The sequence below is a fragment of the Pelodiscus sinensis genome, chromosome 16 (genome assembly GCF_049634645.1).
Source record: "Pelodiscus sinensis isolate JC-2024 chromosome 16, ASM4963464v1, whole genome shotgun sequence".
In the NCBI taxonomy this organism is placed as follows: domain Eukaryota; kingdom Metazoa; phylum Chordata; order Testudines; family Trionychidae; genus Pelodiscus; species Pelodiscus sinensis.
In genome coordinates, this window is record NC_134726.1 from 38,056,825 (window position 1) to 38,072,748 (window position 15,924).

Here is a 15,924-nt window from a genome sequence, read left to right on the forward strand (position 1 = left end):
CAGCTCAGTGGGAGGGACAGGGGCGCAGCGGTGGCATTTCACCTTTGAAATGTACAAGAGTCCCCGTTGGGGCTCTTGTACATTTCAAAGCAGAAGCGCCGCAGGAAGCCTAGAGCCAGTGAGGGGTCCCCCTCTGGCCCCGGGCTCCATGCGGTGATTCAGTCTTTGAAATGCACAAGAGTCCCTGCTGGAAATTCCATCGACTACTGGATTAGTTGATGAATCTCATTTTAACATCCCTGCCATGAGTTTACCCTGTATAAAGCTTTTTCCAGAGTCAGGCGGATTTATCTGGGGTTCTGGTCCCACTGGGGATGTGCACCTGGGTGCTGAGGGGAGTCCCTTTGTCGGAGCCTTCCCGGAGCTGAGTGGATCTCAGCGTCTGTGTTTCACTGCAGAGGGCTGTGACCCCTTCTCTGTGTCACTGCTGGGGGAGGCCGGAGGGCCGGGCTCGGCAGGACAGAGTAAAAGGGGTGCCCAGGAAGGGGCTCCGAGGTGTTTCAGCGCATCAAGTGACAGTCACAAGGGGATCGCTGGGACCGAACCCATCCCAGAGGGTTGTAGTAATTACAGTGGGGCTCTGGCTGAGCCACTGCTTTCCCTGGAAGAAGCCACCTTGTTTGGCCACAGAGGGGAAAGCACCAAACTGCCCCACCAGCAGAGGGGGATGTCGCCCGGCTTGGAGTGAGGGGTGCCGGGGCAGCAGATGTACCTGACGCCAGAATGGGAAGGTCGCCCCCAACGTCGTCTGGACTAAAGCCACGGGCCAGGGCTAGGGGTTACCCGGGGATGGGGGCAGGGTTCTCTTACATCGGGGAAATGAAGAAAGTGTAGCGCTTGTGGTCCCGCCTCTCGACGGCCTCCAGACCGATCTTCCTGGCCGCGCTGCAGTTGTGCTCGTTGGGCGCCGGCGAGGGAGACAGGTAGGCTGCGATGAACGGCTCCGGCTCGCTCGAGACGTAGCGCTCTGGGCAGCAAGGGGAAGGAAAGCGCTTTACAAACACAGCCTGGCTTTACTGGCACAGGCCCCGGTCCTGCTGGCCTCCGCAGGCGCCTTGGCTGAGCGAGGACTGCTAGATCGGACCCGGGAACATTAGGTGCCACTGCTTCAGGTCCCACGCTCGTGGGCCAGCAGCCCATCCAGGGCTGCTTGGAAGGATCCGTCCGGAGAGATGCTGAGCACCAGGGACGGAGGGTGCTCCGCACGGCGCGGGACGGGGACTTTTGTGCTGAAGATTGGGATTGGTCCTGCCTTGGGCAGAGGGCTGGACTTGAAGACCTCCTGAGGTCTCTTCCAGCTCTGATTCTAACAAATGCTCAATCTTCCTGCATCTTAGCATGTCTCTGGCCCCCCACAGACCAGTCTCACACTTGTGAGCAACTGGCTCCAGCCCTTCCAGGGCCAGATGCTCGGCCCTGCCAGTGACGTCAGCAGGAGCAGGCCTGGACCCGTCTGATGTTCCTCCTGGAAGAGGAGCACGGCACCAGGCATGCTGGGCGAGAGCAGCCAGACTCAGGTAGCGACGCCTGCCCTGGTAAAACCCAGGGCTAGGTTCTGCCAGGCCCTCGCCAGGGCTCAGGGGTGAGCAACTTCTCCAGCACGCATGCAGCCTGTGGGAGGCCTGGCTGGGACAGCAGCTGCTGGGCTGAGAGGAGAGCCCCCTGACTCCCTACTTAGCCACCCCACCCCAGCCCTTCAGCCGGGAACGGGCACCTATCCAGGACTCTGAGCCTCTCACGCTCTGGTCCACAGAGGCTAGGATCTCCCCACACCTAGACTGAGCTTTTGGAAAGCATCTGCCCTGCACAATGTACCAGGAACACAGCCCTGAGGCAGCTTCGTGCCCACCGGACTTTCCTTGGGCTCTGCTGGGTCAGGCCGGTGCTGGGAGAGCAAAGGATTTGAGTTCTAGCCCGACGGGGACGGGGACGGGGACTCCCCTCTGGCCTTGAAGTGCAGTGCAGCTCTCTACTCTAAGCCCTTGCTGCACTGGGCTGCCTAGTCTCTGACCTCATCTGGCACGCAAGCCCCAGCCTGTGCGCTCTTGGCCCTTCAGATGACAACCGCCCCGAACAGCCGGAAGAGCGCTGTACCTACCGTTTAAGACACGGTAGGTGAGCTGGAAGTGCAGCCCTGCTTCCCGGTGGCTGTTTTCAGTCGTAACAATGAGGTTCACCGAAGCCTTCCCCTGCACGACGGCAGAGCCAGCAGAGATGTTCCTCCCGCCGGAGCTGTTCGATACCATCACGGTGATGGCCTTTTCCGAGTCCAGGCTCCCAATGGGGATCTGGGTCCCATTGTTGGTTTGAAACTCCATGGAGGCCACCTCTGTGGACACGGTGTAGTTGCTGATGTAGCCGAAGGGGAAGGGGTTGGAGTCCACCCGGAACATGACTTGGACCACGTCGGTCAGGTCGGAGAAGGTGGTGTTGAAGGCCTGGGGGATGGAGAACTGGCAGTCCGATGCGTTCTCGTAGCAGAGCAAGTTGAAGGGGTCAGACCGCTTGCCCTTGGCCACGATTTCACCTCCCACCAGTTCCAGGGGCTCCTCATTCAGCACCCGGGACTTCATGAGGATGCGCATCAGGCTGGAGGACAGGCTGTAGGCTTTGGAAGCGACCAGCACGCGGTGGGGATCGCCGCACGCCCCCTGGAGTTTGGACTCGGGGGGAACCGTGTTGACGAGGTGTATTAAGTCCCCTGTAAGGAGAGAGGTAAAATAGCAAACGCAGAAGCAGTGAGCACCGCAGTCTAGGCAGCATTCAGGAAAGCGCCCCCCGTACTGGCTTCCAACTGGGCTCCGGCACTGTGACGCGCGGGCTCCCCCCCCCCCAAAATCTCGACACGGTCCAAGTGCAATGCTCTCCCGCGTGGCTGGGCTTTCTCTAGTCTGGCGTGGCTACGCGCTGAAGTGACAAGAACCTCGAATGGGCTTTCTCCTCCTCCTGTGACAGGGCCGAGACAAAAGCGGACAGAGGGGACCAGATCCCTAGAACCGATCGGACATGCCTCAGGGACTACAAATCGTAACGTAGTCGTTGCAAACACGGCCCCAAGCTAGCATGCGCCTACAGCGCCTTGCTTTAACGCCATGTCGACTGGCGAGGCGCAAGGAGTTTCCATAAACACATCTGCCCAAGAGGAGGCCCGTCCGGGTGCCGGGCAGGGAAGCCCACACATCGGGAAGCGGCATGGGTTGTTCGCGAGCTTTCTACCGAAGGGCTGTTTCCTAGTGTGTCGGCGACTGTATGGACTCCCGGGCTGTCAGTGTCACACGCCAGCAGGGAACAGGGCCCAGCAGGGTGATGGTAGGAAAACTGGACAGATGGTAAATGACAGGTAAGACCCTATCTACGTCTGGGGGGGGGGGGGGATTCAAATGGAGGGTGTGGCACAGGCCCTGCTCTGTAGGCAGCCTTTGCTCAGGACATCCCCCAGCCAGAAAAAGGACCCAGCCCCCACCAAAAGGAAGGGACAGCCCCCCTCCACCGCAGGCTCCTCCTCCCTGCCCCTGCTCCACCCTCTTTCTTGCTCTTGTTCTGCCCCCGCCCCTTCCCCCTCCCCCGAGCAATGTGGCCAGCGGAGCACAGCGAGCTGGGTCCGCATTGCTGCCCTTGTCCCGCTGCTGCCGGTGAGTGGACCTGCCCTGAGGGTGCCAGACTCCCCCCGGTCCCAGGCTCATCTCCCCACCAGCTGCTGGCCAGCCCCTGCCCCTCCCCCCCATGGCCCGGGCCCCTGGTGCCCCCATGCATCACGTATGCCCCTAGCCTTGTCCTTTCTTGCTAGCCCTTGAAAACCTCCCCCCTCGCCGTGACCTTTGCGCCCGACAGGCTGTCCCCGGGACTGACCGGTGATGTTGAGGATGTTGTCGGCAATGGCTGTCGGAGTCATGATGCCCTGCGTGGTTTCACCCTGCAGGATGGCCATCATGCTTTCTAGCTTGCTCAAGGTCCCGGTCAGACACGATCGGCATAGAAGCTCCTTGCTCGCCACCTGCCGTGGGAAAGGCAGGCTAATCCGGCAGCAGTCAATCCCGTTAAAGGCAGCCGCCGCCGCGCACGGCAACGCCTGGCGTCAGTCCGGCAAAGTGCCGAGCGCTCTGGCTCTGAGATCACGCACAGGCTGAATGGTCAGCCCATGCTTCGGACCGGTGCCGGATCAGAGCCATGCCCCATGCGCCACACCTGTAACACCTCTCTTCCGACTGTACTTCATCCGCAACCATCTACTTACCCGCTCACTGGCTACCATAATCCACCTGCCTACTGGGGTCTAGCGTTTTCTTCACCTTGGCACCTCACTCTGCAATAGCAGCCTGTCTAGAGGTAGCAACCAGTGTAACTTTTTCCATTCATGTGTGGAATAAGATTTGTCATGTGCACCGAGGCATGTGCAGATGTGCACCACCCATAGAAACACACACTGCCAGCTGTGGGAAATTGTGGGCGCTCTGCTAATCAGCTGGACAGCACCTGAATCTCTCTTGGGTGGCCTCCCAAGTGCTCAGCTCACAGGGAACACTGATACCAAGGCAAGGCAGAGCACCCAAGTCCCTGGAGTTCTGACACCAGGAGTCAACGTGTCTCTTGCGGTTACTCCCTCAAGGATCAAATCTTACTCCCACTGAAGTCAAGCGGAGGCAGCTGGGGTTTTTCCATTGAATTCAACGGGAACAGGATTTGGCTCCCACCGAATCCATCGCCAACATCCGAACCCTGGACCTGCGGGAGGGATTTCACCACCCAGTTTGGATGACCGCCCCACCAGGCCCTCTGAGGTGTCTAAGAAACAAAACGTTCTATGTCCTAAGCAAGAGCTTGAGCGACCTACAGCCACCCAGCGCCCCGTCCTTCTTTTTGGCATCAGAGGGTTCACCGCAGACATCAGAATGGCTGGCGGCACAAAGGGGCATGACAGCCCCCCCCCCCCCCCCGGCGTGTATTTGTACGTTGCTCTTATGCAGCACCACTGAGAGAAATACACAAGGACATCCCTCTGCCCCGAGGCGCCACCTAAATCCGAGAGCAGCAGCAGCAGCGTGGAAGCTGAAAGCCGGGTCTGCAGAGCAGAGGGAGGAAGAGAGAGGGCAGCAAAAAGGAGTCATGGGAGCACTGCCCCAGGGAGACTGTTACCCACGATGCAGACAGGCTGACGTGAAATATTTTCCAGTCAGAAAATGTGGTTTTGTCGAAACAGAAATGCTCTGCGGGGGAAAAACATCGATATTAACCCCCTCAACCCCACCCCTAGAGAGAATAGCAACAAAGGGTTTACGTTTGGAGCCAACTTCTCTAAAACCAAACAAAAAAGTGCCTTCAAAATGACACTTTGGGTTTCAACGTTTCCCATTGCAAACTTTTGAAACTTTTTGTCACGTGACCTCTTGGACATGTCGACTCTCTCGCTCTGGGCTGGAGCCAAACCTAATCTCGGTGGGACCAACTCGACCAGGGGACAAACGTTCCCCTCCCTGAGCAGGCGCCAGGCTGTGGGCTCGTGAGAAGAGGTCCTCATGCGTGTCATAGAACATAAGAATGGCCGTACTGGGTCAGACCAAAGGTCCATCTAGCCCAGTAGCCTGTCTGCCGACAGTGGCCAACACCAGGTGCCCCAGAGAGGGTGGACCGAAGACAATGATCAAGCGATTTGTCTCCTGCCATCCCTCTCCAGCCTCTGACAAACAGAGGCCAGGAACACCATTTCTATCCCCTGGCTAATAGCCTTTTATGGACCTGACCTCCATGAAATTATCTAGCTTCTCTTTAAACTCTGATATAGTCCTAGCCTTCACAGCCTCCTCTGGCAAGGAGTTCCACAGGTTGACTACACGCTGTGTGAAGAAGAACTTTCTTTTATTAGTTTTAAACCTGCTCCCCATTAATTTCATTTGGTGCCCTCTAGTTCTTCTATTGTGGGAACTAATAAATAACTTTCCTTTATCAGCCCTCTCCACACCACTCATGATTTTATAGACCTCTATCATATCCCCCCTCAGTCTTCTCTTTTCTAAACTAAAAAGTCCCAGTCACTTTAACCTCTCCTCATATGGGACCCGTTCCAAACCCCTAATCATTTTAGTTGCCCTTTTCTGAACCCTTTCCAAGGCCAAAATATCTTTTTTGAGGTGAGGAGACCACATCTGTACACAGTATTCAAGATGTGGGCGTACCATAGTTTTATACAGGGGCAGTAAGATATTCTGCGTCTTATTTTCTATCCCTTTCTTAATCATTCCTAGCATCCTATTTGCCTTTTTGACCGCCTGTCGCGTGTCAATACGAGGGAGCAGAGGGAAGAGATGACGGAGCTCAGGGGAGGGACAGAGGCAGAACAGAAGGCAGCGAGGTAGGAGAGAAGGCACCTCGGAGAAGCCGTTTGAAGCGAGGCACAAGGCCTTTGTGAGGGACACTCAGCTGCGCTGGGTTTGATTCCTGTCAGCTGTATGCCCGATGAACGAGCCTGTGCTGGTATTTGTGGGAGGTGCTCGGAGGTGATGGGGGCCAGAGATACTAGCACGCAAAGCCTCACAGCCCCTTTCAGAGGTGGGGGGAGGAGTGGCTGGCCCCCCAAAGGCAAGCCCATTAAATAGCGGGGCTGCTGAAACATAAAAAGCCCCTCCTGACTCCAACAGGGAGCCGCCCCAGCCCCGGGAAACAGGGCCCACCGGCGAGGCTGCCGCAATGTGGAATGCAGCACGTCCAATCGGCATTAGATAAAGGGAGGGAGGCTCAGACCCTCCTGCTGCCAAGCAGCTGTGTCTCCAGAGGCCAGGCCTAAATTCTCTGGTAACGTCTGCCGGGGCTGAGTGTACGTCTCCATCTCTCGCTGTGTCTCTAGCCCGACAGATGAGGAAACGGGGGGGGGGGGGGGGGGGGGTGTCAATAACCCTGGCGCTTACAGGTGGACGGATAGAAACGCGCCTGACAGATGTCACCGACCAGCGAGGCCTGTCTTTTGTCTGTGACCCGCGGGTGTGCACGAAGCTGAAGCAGGAGGAGCAATGGCCAGAGCGGCCCTTTCTTTCTGCCACTCAGCGGCAGAGGAGAGCGAGGCTTACCGTGCACTGAGCAAGGGCAGCGGAGATCTGCTGGATGTCGTCTACCGTGTTCACGTTCAGGGAGACGAGGGTCTCGGTGATGTTCCGCCGCGTCCAGGTGCGCAGCTCTCGCTCGCCCCCGGTCTCGGCGTCCCCACGCATCAAGTGCTCGTGCTGAGGGGACACAAGAGCCGGGGCAGGGATCAGAACCCGGCCAAGAGGGGCGGTGGCGCTCAGCCACCAGTGTCCATGGCAGCGTTTGAGGACTTGCCAGAGACTTGGGAATCTCCGCGCACTGGGCTCTCGGCAGGCTCAGCCAGGGCGGCGGCAGTGGCCGGATACAATTTGGAAGTGAGCAAGTCTCTCTGCTTTCTGCTGCCAGTGGGGAAAACAACGGGAGCAGGGGAGGGCCGAGCCTGAGTCGCAGCAGCGACGGAAGGGTCGTTCTGGCACCCATGAGGACGTTCTCGCTTTTCAAAGCTGCGTGTGACTCTCTCCTGCCGGAGCCGCTATTCCTGGGGCAGGCCCAGCTTCCAGCGGTCCAAGGGTGTGAATCAGAGGGCGCTTTCATAGGGCACCCCTCTTCTGCAGGGTTAAACAGGTGCCACGCGGCACACAGCTGGTATTCACCCAGCACAGCGCCACGCAGGGCGTTAGGTGGAGAGCCAATGCCCCGCGTAAGGGGCTGAGTGTTGAAACCCCAATTGCACAAGGACTCTGCAGGGCTTCGGGGACACACAATTTCCGGCTGTGGAACATGCAGAGGGGTCAGATCGGCACAGGCACCGGTGCCCATTGCATTGCCGGGGATAGACTATGGCTGGAGTTCCACACCAAGGGGCCGTTTCGGGAGAGCTGGGGGCAGCAGCCCTGAGTACCAGGACCCAGCTTGCTTTTCTTCCCGGTCCCCTGGCAATCAGAGAGTGAGGGGAAGTATTTGGGTCCCGTGCCCGCCTCTTGCTCCTGGCTGGTGAAGGGCGGGAGCAGGACAGTAATTCACAGAGCCCAAGTACTTTCCCCTCACTCCCTGATCAGCAGGGGAACGAGAAAAAACCAAGCCAGGTCCTGGTAGGCACGGCTGCTGCCTCTCCATGCCCTCCACTCCCGAAACGGACCCTTTGTTCAAGGCCTTTTCTCTTGGTCCCCATTCACCTACTGAGCTGGGGTTGCTGAGGAAGCTGTGGGCTCAGTCCTTTGGGACCGGGGAGAGGAGAGCCCTGTGGTGGCTCCCGGCAAGGGATGTAAGATCCCATTGAACCAGTGAAACATTATGTCCAACCAGTTAACCGCTTCAGTGGGGGTGGGCAGCAGGCCCAGCTGGGCTGGGGCAGCCCCCGAGGCAGATGGGGCCCCCCACCGCCCACGGCCCAGAAAGGCTGGAACAGCCCCCCACCCATGTCTGTGAACCCAACCAGCTAACAGGCTACGGTTAATCTACTCCCTGCGGGACCCACGCTGATGGGAGAGACGAGGGACCCACCAGCAAGAAAGAGGGAGCCACAAAAAGCGACAGGAGCGGGGCACCCGCTCGAACTGGGCCCTGAAGGCGACAGCGGTGACAATGAGCCGAGGGGCTGGGGGCAGCATGGGAAGATGACGGCATCCCGTGGACTTGGTGGCCAAAGGGCAGGCCCCGGCAGAGGGCCGTGTGTGCCGGTGCAGAGCATTCTGCTGCCTCACGTGGCAGCTGGGCCAGGCAGGCCTCGTGGCACCAACTCAGGTGCAGGAAAGGCCGGAGGGCGAGCGAGAGTAGCAATGGTCAGCCCCCGGGGGAGCTGGGCCGAGGTTTCTATCAGTAAGCGCAGTGTTTAGCTCGGGGGGAAGACGGCGAGGAGAGGTTGGCTCAACCCAGAAGAGACAAATAAGCAAGGAGGCTGGGGTGGGGTGCAGGGCACAATTCCCTCTCCTGGGCCTACTTTGATGCCCCCTCCTCTCACACCCCCTCCACCCTGTGACTGGGATGCTCTGCGATCTCCAGCACAGCCCCGCACCTCTGGCAAGTCTCCAACATCCTCCAACTCACTGGGGGACCACGTGAAACCGGCAGCTCCCCTCGGGCCCCGGGTGAGCTCCTGGGCGGGAGAATGAGCAGCCAGCCCGTGCCACTTTACCTCGTTTAGGATGGTGATGAGGGCCAGGGAGTACTCGATGACATTCTGCGGGTCCCGCTGCTTCACCAGGCCCTGGAGCACTGTCTCGGTCTGGTTGTAGAGCCAGTGGGAGAGGCTGTGGGCGCCGGCTGCGGGCCTGGGCAGGGTGATGGTCATGGAGCTGAAAGGGGAAGAGGCGCTCGGTCTGTAAAGAGCAGACTGTCCAACCGAGCCAAGGGCGATGGCTGCAAACCTCCTCCCCCTCCCCACCCTCATGTGGCTTCTAGAGCCAGTCGTCGGAGCGTCACCGAGCCCTGCTCAGACCCGGGCTTGGACCCGCTCGTCGTGCACCCAGCTGCAGCGGGGAGGGGAGGCCTGTTTCTAAATAATGGAGGTAAGCGGCCCAGTTCTTCCCTGGCGTAACGGGAGCAAAGCCCTGGCCTGCCCAGGAGCCGTGTCTGACGCAGGGGACGAGCTCTGGGTTCGGGTTTAGGGAGTTCAAGAAGCGCCCAAGGCGGCCGTCAGTCCACTGCTGCCTTTGGCCTCAGCCTCTGGGCTCCAAGGGATGTCAAGGGGCTGGATTCGTAACCCCTCAGACTGTCGAGGGTTCAATCCTCAAGGGCCAGGGGGCATCTGTAGCTTGGATTTAGTCCCTCAGGGCCCAAGTGCATGGGCTTAATGCACTGGGGCGGGGGGTGGGTAGATCCACTACTGAATGACAGAGGAGATTGTCTGAAGTCAGCCCACACTGGGATCTGTCCCAGCAAGCCCCAGACCTACCCACAAGTGCTAGACACAGCCCCCTGCCTGGCCTGGCACCGCAGGCTGCGCTGCACCCCAGAAGTGGCCGGCAGCAGGCCCTGCTCCTAGGTCGGGGGATCACACTGCCCCTTCCCCCAGCACTAGCTCCACACTCCCACTGGCTGGGAACCTGCTGCTGGCGGCTTCTAGGCACAGCCTGGTCTGCGGGGCCAGGAGAGGCAGGAAGCTGCCTTAGCCCTCTCCCCTCCCCCGCTGCACTGCTGACCCTCCTGCTCCATCCCTGCTCCCCTCCCCCAAAGTCGGGGCCCCCTCCTGCACCCCAAAGCTGTGATCCGGAGCCCACACTCCAGTTGGGTTGCGGCATCAACCCTTGTCTTCAACTGGCTCACGAGAAACGAAGTTTGAAGCCGGCTGACTTGGCCCCGCCCGCGGGAGCTGGAGCGCTGCGTTCGCCAATGCTGGGCGTGGCTCTGGGCCGTAGGAACGCAGCTTACGAAGGAGCCGGGGACCCGGAGCACACGAGCCCAGCACACAGCTCTGACACGGCACTTTGCTACCCAGCCCAGGGCTTGTGACGTGGGATTCCTGGTGTCTGTGCTCAGTGTGGCCCCAGCTTTGGCTCCATCCCTTCCCCTTGCTGTGCCTTGGCTCCCCTGCCTCCGCTAGGAGCCCCCTTACCGGTTAAGGGCCACGGCCGTGGCTCCCAGCTGATCCTGCACCAGCACAGACACGTGCACGAGGAAGCGGTTTGCACTGAAGCCCGGCGGGAGGAAGGCGCTGTGCTCGGAGCGGCTGCCTTTGTACATGCCGAACTGCTCGCACTGTCCCGGTTTGCAGCGAGTGGCCAGGAGGATGTACACCAGGGGGGTCTCCTCGTCCTCCGTGTCTCTCCAGCCTGCAAGCCAAGCACACCGGGCAGAGTCACGGGGATCCGCGGGCAGCTAGCCAACCAGGTAGACACACAGCCCTTGCCATGGCCAGTGGGGGAAAACAGGCTTTTAAATCCACCAGTACCAGCTGCCCGGACCCTCGGGCCTTGTTGCTCCCCCTCCGCTTCTCTTCTCCCTTGATTTGCATGGGACAGGTGGAACCTTGCTAGTCTGGCACCCTCAGGATCCGACCGGTGCCGAACCAGAGAACTTGCCAGACCATGGGAGGTCAATAGTGTTTAGCAGCATTTCCAGCACTTCTACTGCTGGCTGGGCTCTGAGACGACATTCAGGGGTCGACAAGCCCAGAACACACAGAGCCAGGACTGGCGGCTGGAAATAAACTTTACGGGACCGCGAGAAACTTGGCCACCCCCATGAGAAGTGCACATCCGGCTCACTCTAATCACGCCGGACCACAGACGTTGCCAGACCAGAGGTTCCACCTGTACTGTGCGGAGTGACATTGCTGACTCCCCCTGCCTCTTTACCCTCCTCGCCCCACCCACAGCGAGGGTCCGTGTTGCCCTGGCAGGGAGGAGCAGACTGAACTAAAGGCTCCAAAGAACTGGCAGATACAAAGCTCTGATCTGCATTTCTCTCCAGTTTCGGGGGTTTCTGAGGGGGGGCTTTGGGCCCCGGAACATTTGGCCATGGAGTTGAAGGCTAGGACCATCTGGTCTGATTCCCAGTGCATCACAGACCACCAACCCCGCCCAGTGCCTGCGCTCTAAACCCAGATCTCCAAACGAGACCAAAGTATCACACCCCTGGGAGCCTAGCCTAGCATGTGCCACAGGCAGAGAAGGGGCAGGACCGAGGTCACTAGGCCCAAGGACCCCGCCGCGGCAAGGAAATGATTACAGGGGAGAGAGACCCAGATCTTCCCGGCAAGCGACCTGTGAGCACAGGCTGCAGAGGCAGGCAAAACTCCCCAAGGTCCGTGCCGGTCTGACCTGGGAGACAAGTCGTTCCTCCCCCCTCCCTGTGGCAATCAGTGAGCGGGTGAGCAAGAACAAGGCCCTGCGAGCAAAACCAGCACGATTCTGTCGTAATGCCGAGGCTGAATATGGTGCATCGCCACGGTCCCAGCACAGGATGGCCTCGACAAAAGCCCCGTGGCAGTGGCCATGAGCTTGAGGCCTCAGTGCAGGCCTGTTACAGTCCAACCCAGCAGGGCCTACCAGCCTTAAGAATGGGCAGCTTGTTACACTCGGCCGGCTTGTCACGCTTGGCATCCCCCCCGATTTAAGCTGCAATGTGTTTGCTATCACGAGAACAGCGCCAAAAAGCCATTCGCCCAGCCGTTGGGAACACGGCCTCCCCGCGTTCGTGTGCAATACAAACATCATCTCTCATACTCCTCATCTGGGGTGGGGAGGAAGGTCAGAGACTCTTACTTGCTAGCCTACGGCAATGACGCTACAGGGACCAGTCAGCTTTTTGCATTGTGGCGCCAGGTATTTCTGTCCCTGTGACCACGTCAGAAATAACTTGCAGGAAAGGAACTAGTATTTGGGCAGGGGAATCAGGACAAAATCCTTCAGGCCACATTTTCAGAGGGGCCACTAAGTGGTGTCCAGTTTCTGAGCTGTGTGGGGAATGTAATTTTGGGCACTCACTCCCCCGCTCCTCCCCCACACCCAGAAGTCAGATTTATACTCTCCATCCACTTATGCGGACTGGCTTGAGAGACACCAGCATCTAGGTGTGCACCAAAAAAGCCTCTTGATTTAGGGGTGCAGAAAAAGGTGTGCACGAACGAGTAGTAAAATAGGGGTGTCTCGGGGACACACCATTGAGTGTAGCCTGCAGTTTGGGACTTGGAAACCTAGGGGTCTGCTTCTGAAAATCTGACCTATCCCCAGACACCTGTAGGAATGGAACCGGCACTGAGGGTGGAGAACAAGAATTCTGCAGGACCAAGAATACCTGCAGCTGGTAACTCAGCTGGTGTGTGAAACACACTCACCGATGAACAGTCGAGATGCCAGGCCCACCCGTCACCGTCACTCCCGCGCTCTCACCTGTGCATTCAAAGTGAACCTTTGTCATCAGCGCTTGGACCGCCGCATTCGGCGAGAGCTGACACACTCCTCCAACAGGGGGCCGGTTCGGGAGCAGGTCCATGGAGGCATAACCTTCCTCCCCGATGGTGAGGTCCATGACATGAAGGGTAAAGGTGTACCCTTCCCCATCCTTTAAGGCTCCTGGCCGTAAGACCAGGTTCATTCCCGTGTTGCCAGTGGAGGTGGTGGTTTTGTCCAAGACCAGAGACTTGTTTTTAAAGCTATGCGCTGCCCATCGCTATGGAGACAAAAGGAGAAAGACGGGAGAAAATCTGGTTTAATCTGAAGTTATGTCCCTAAAATGTTTTCAGACTGAGTCTATAGGGGAAAAAATAGAATCAAGGGGCAAAGGCTGCCAAAATTTGCCGTTGATAATCCAGCTTTGTTCTCATGGGCTGAAGCAACAAGAACTGGAAAGCTTCCAAACTGTCTGGTGGGAATATTTCCACTGTGAGATCCACTTTCGTCTCTGGGATTACATCATCCACGGACAGAACAGAGCATAATACACAACACAGGAAATCAAACTAAACCGGGGTGGAATCTCCATGGGATAACATTTCTTCCGCAGCCTGCAAGCTGACGCTGCCTGGCATTGTTACAGTCCGTGGCACCGAACGTAGGACTGGGACAAGAGACACGCCGAGACAGACAGCCGGACACCACCACGCAGGAAACCGCCCAGCTCACTGGGGAAACAGAGCAGCTTTTCCAGTGGGATGTGGACGGACAAAGCCCATTTCTAACAGGCCGGTGGCCACCACGCGTGGCGGGGAAGGGAACGTGGCCAAGCGGGCTACGTTTCAATCCTTGGAGCCAGAATAATGCAGACAGGCCACGCGGCAGAGAGACTAAAACACTTTACAAGGTCTCTCGAAAGGAACGTGGAACGAGGGGATGGTGCACAAGCCCGTGCTGGCGGGCTGAGCCACTTGGATGGAGGGACGGCGTGCCACGTTTCCCACAGATCCCCGGGCCATGACGACGGAGATCTCTCCCCTGGGAGACAACGAGCACAGCCCATCGGGGCCTGGCTAGGGGAAGGCTTGCTTGGTGGGGCTGCTGCTGACCGAGGGCTCTGTTTGAATGGCAGCTGCAGCAGGCTACCAGGCTCCATCGTGGAAAGACCTGGCATAAGGTGGTGATGGAGCCAGTGCCCACTCAGGTTCACTATAAACAGAACTTGCTCCAAGCCGCGGACAGGGGTCGCCCCCTTGGAAATCAGTCGTCTTGCAAGGGACAAAGGGTGCACCGGCTAGAACCGCCCGTCCTCTGCCCAAAGCCTCAGAGCCCTGCTCCCCTCCTCTCTTGGGGAGCCCACGCCGCCGGCGTTATTTCCCACTCCATTCGACCGCCCCAATACGAAACTGATCAGTTTGGCCTCCGGCAGCGTCAGCTTCCCCGTCACCCCCTTACCCCGAGCTTGGAGTCGTTCCGGCAGTTCCGGCAGGTGCCCTCCAGGTAGACGTAGGAGCTCTTGCTGACTTCGTAGACAGACTGGGCTTTGCAGGAAACACATTCCAGGGACACAATGGGGACCTTTCCCTTCTTGATCAGCACCTGGGAGGGGGAAGGGAGAGCAAGAGAACTCACCTGAGGACGCTCAGAAAAGCCCCAGGCGAGATTCCGACCGACTTCTACCGAGTTCGCAAATGCCCTTCTCGGCAGGGGAGCTCACACCATTCCAGCGCGAGGGCGAAACGCCCCCGTTCCCGAGGGACCCGCACAGGGCCTAGGCATGACGTACGGATTCCCAAAGGGCTCAAGTGGAACAAGTCACGTATAAGCCAGACAGGGTTGGCAAAAGGGCCCCCGCGGGCCGCATCTGGCCCGCCAAGCAACTTGAGGCGGCCCGGGGAGACCCTGCCGCTCCCCCTGCCAATCATGGTCTGCGGGTGGGGAAGCATGGAAGCGTCCTGGCCCCGCCCCTCCTGCCTGAGGTCCTGCCCCTTCCGGGACAGCTCGGGGCCACTTCAAAACTTTCTGAAATGGGCCCTGGTCAAAACTTATTGCTCACCCCAGGCTCTAAAATCTCTAGAGCTGCCCCCCACAGAGCCCGTCCAGGCTGCATTATTTTGTGGTGCCTTCAGGGTTGCTTGAAAAGTGTCTGTGCACAATCCTATGCCAAGGGGGCCTTGTGATTTTACCGAGTACAGCTGTTACTCAACTGAGGTTCTTTGAAAGACGAGGCATCCTTGGAAAAAAAAGACACGTCTCCCCCCGGCATGGAGTGACCTGTGCTCTCTGGAGAAGACCTCGCCCTGGGACTGGGGCAGTCTAGTGCGATCTGAGATCAAACATCTGGCAGACAGCTCACCTTGGGAACTTCTGCAACAGGCCTGGCCTTTCTTTGAGCCAAATCTCTCTCCCTTCCTCCGCAGCTGCAGCGAGTCCTGAGCCAGGGAGACTGGCGAGGATCTGCTGCGAGGAGGGAGGCAGGACGGGGGCCCGGCTTGCCACAGAGCCGTGAGGGCAGTCTGTCCTGCAGTGCACAGAGGATGCGGGGCAGGCCCTGGATCTGTGCCCGTCTGGATCCCCTGGGGTCCTGCTGAGAGCCCGACCACTCAGCCTGGTCTTTGTGCTGGGTTCCAGGATCTGGCGCTGGGCTGTATGTCACTGCCTTGTACACATCGGACCTCCCTGGGCCGGCATCCTCGGGACTTGATTGGTCCCAGGTGAGGGATTTTGCCGGACCAGGGGAGGTCATTCCTAGCCCCCCTGCTGCACCTCCCATGGGCTTCCTGGCTCCTCCCACAGCCCAGCTGAGCCAGCCCCGCCCTACAGCCTCGCAGAGCTGCATGCCGGCTCCTGGCTCCTCTCCCCCCACCACGGCCCAGTGGGTCACATGTTGCCCTACCCCCCTCTTGCATCGTGCCGGGCTCCTGGCCCCTCTCACACACCACACACCACACCCCCCGCAGCAATCCAGGATGCTCTGATCCTGGAACATGTTGCCGGAGAGATCAGCATTCTAAATACGTTCTCCCAATGCCTGTGATGGACACGAGAGGCGATCGAAGAAGCTAGAACAGCAGCT

At 58.9% G+C, this 15,924-nt stretch overlaps 1 protein-coding gene across 1 annotated transcript in view; it reads right to left on the reverse strand.

Moving 5' to 3' along the window:
- PKD1 (polycystin 1, transient receptor potential channel interacting) overlaps nt 1–15,924 on the reverse strand; it is a 148,779-nt gene that overhangs the window by 35,085 nt on the left and 97,770 nt on the right. The window contains exons 17-24 of the mRNA XM_075899843.1: nt 14,304–14,447; nt 12,846–13,125; nt 10,568–10,784; nt 9,149–9,308; nt 7,059–7,211; nt 3,850–3,994; nt 2,099–2,701; nt 811–967 (exon numbers count right to left, since the gene is read on the reverse strand). Coding sequence (XP_075755958.1) covers nt 811–967; nt 2,099–2,701; nt 3,850–3,994; nt 7,059–7,211; nt 9,149–9,308; nt 10,568–10,784; nt 12,846–13,125; nt 14,304–14,447 — 1,859 coding nt within the window. The remainder of the gene's footprint in view (nt 1–810; nt 968–2,098; nt 2,702–3,849; nt 3,995–7,058; nt 7,212–9,148; nt 9,309–10,567; nt 10,785–12,845; nt 13,126–14,303; nt 14,448–15,924) is intronic.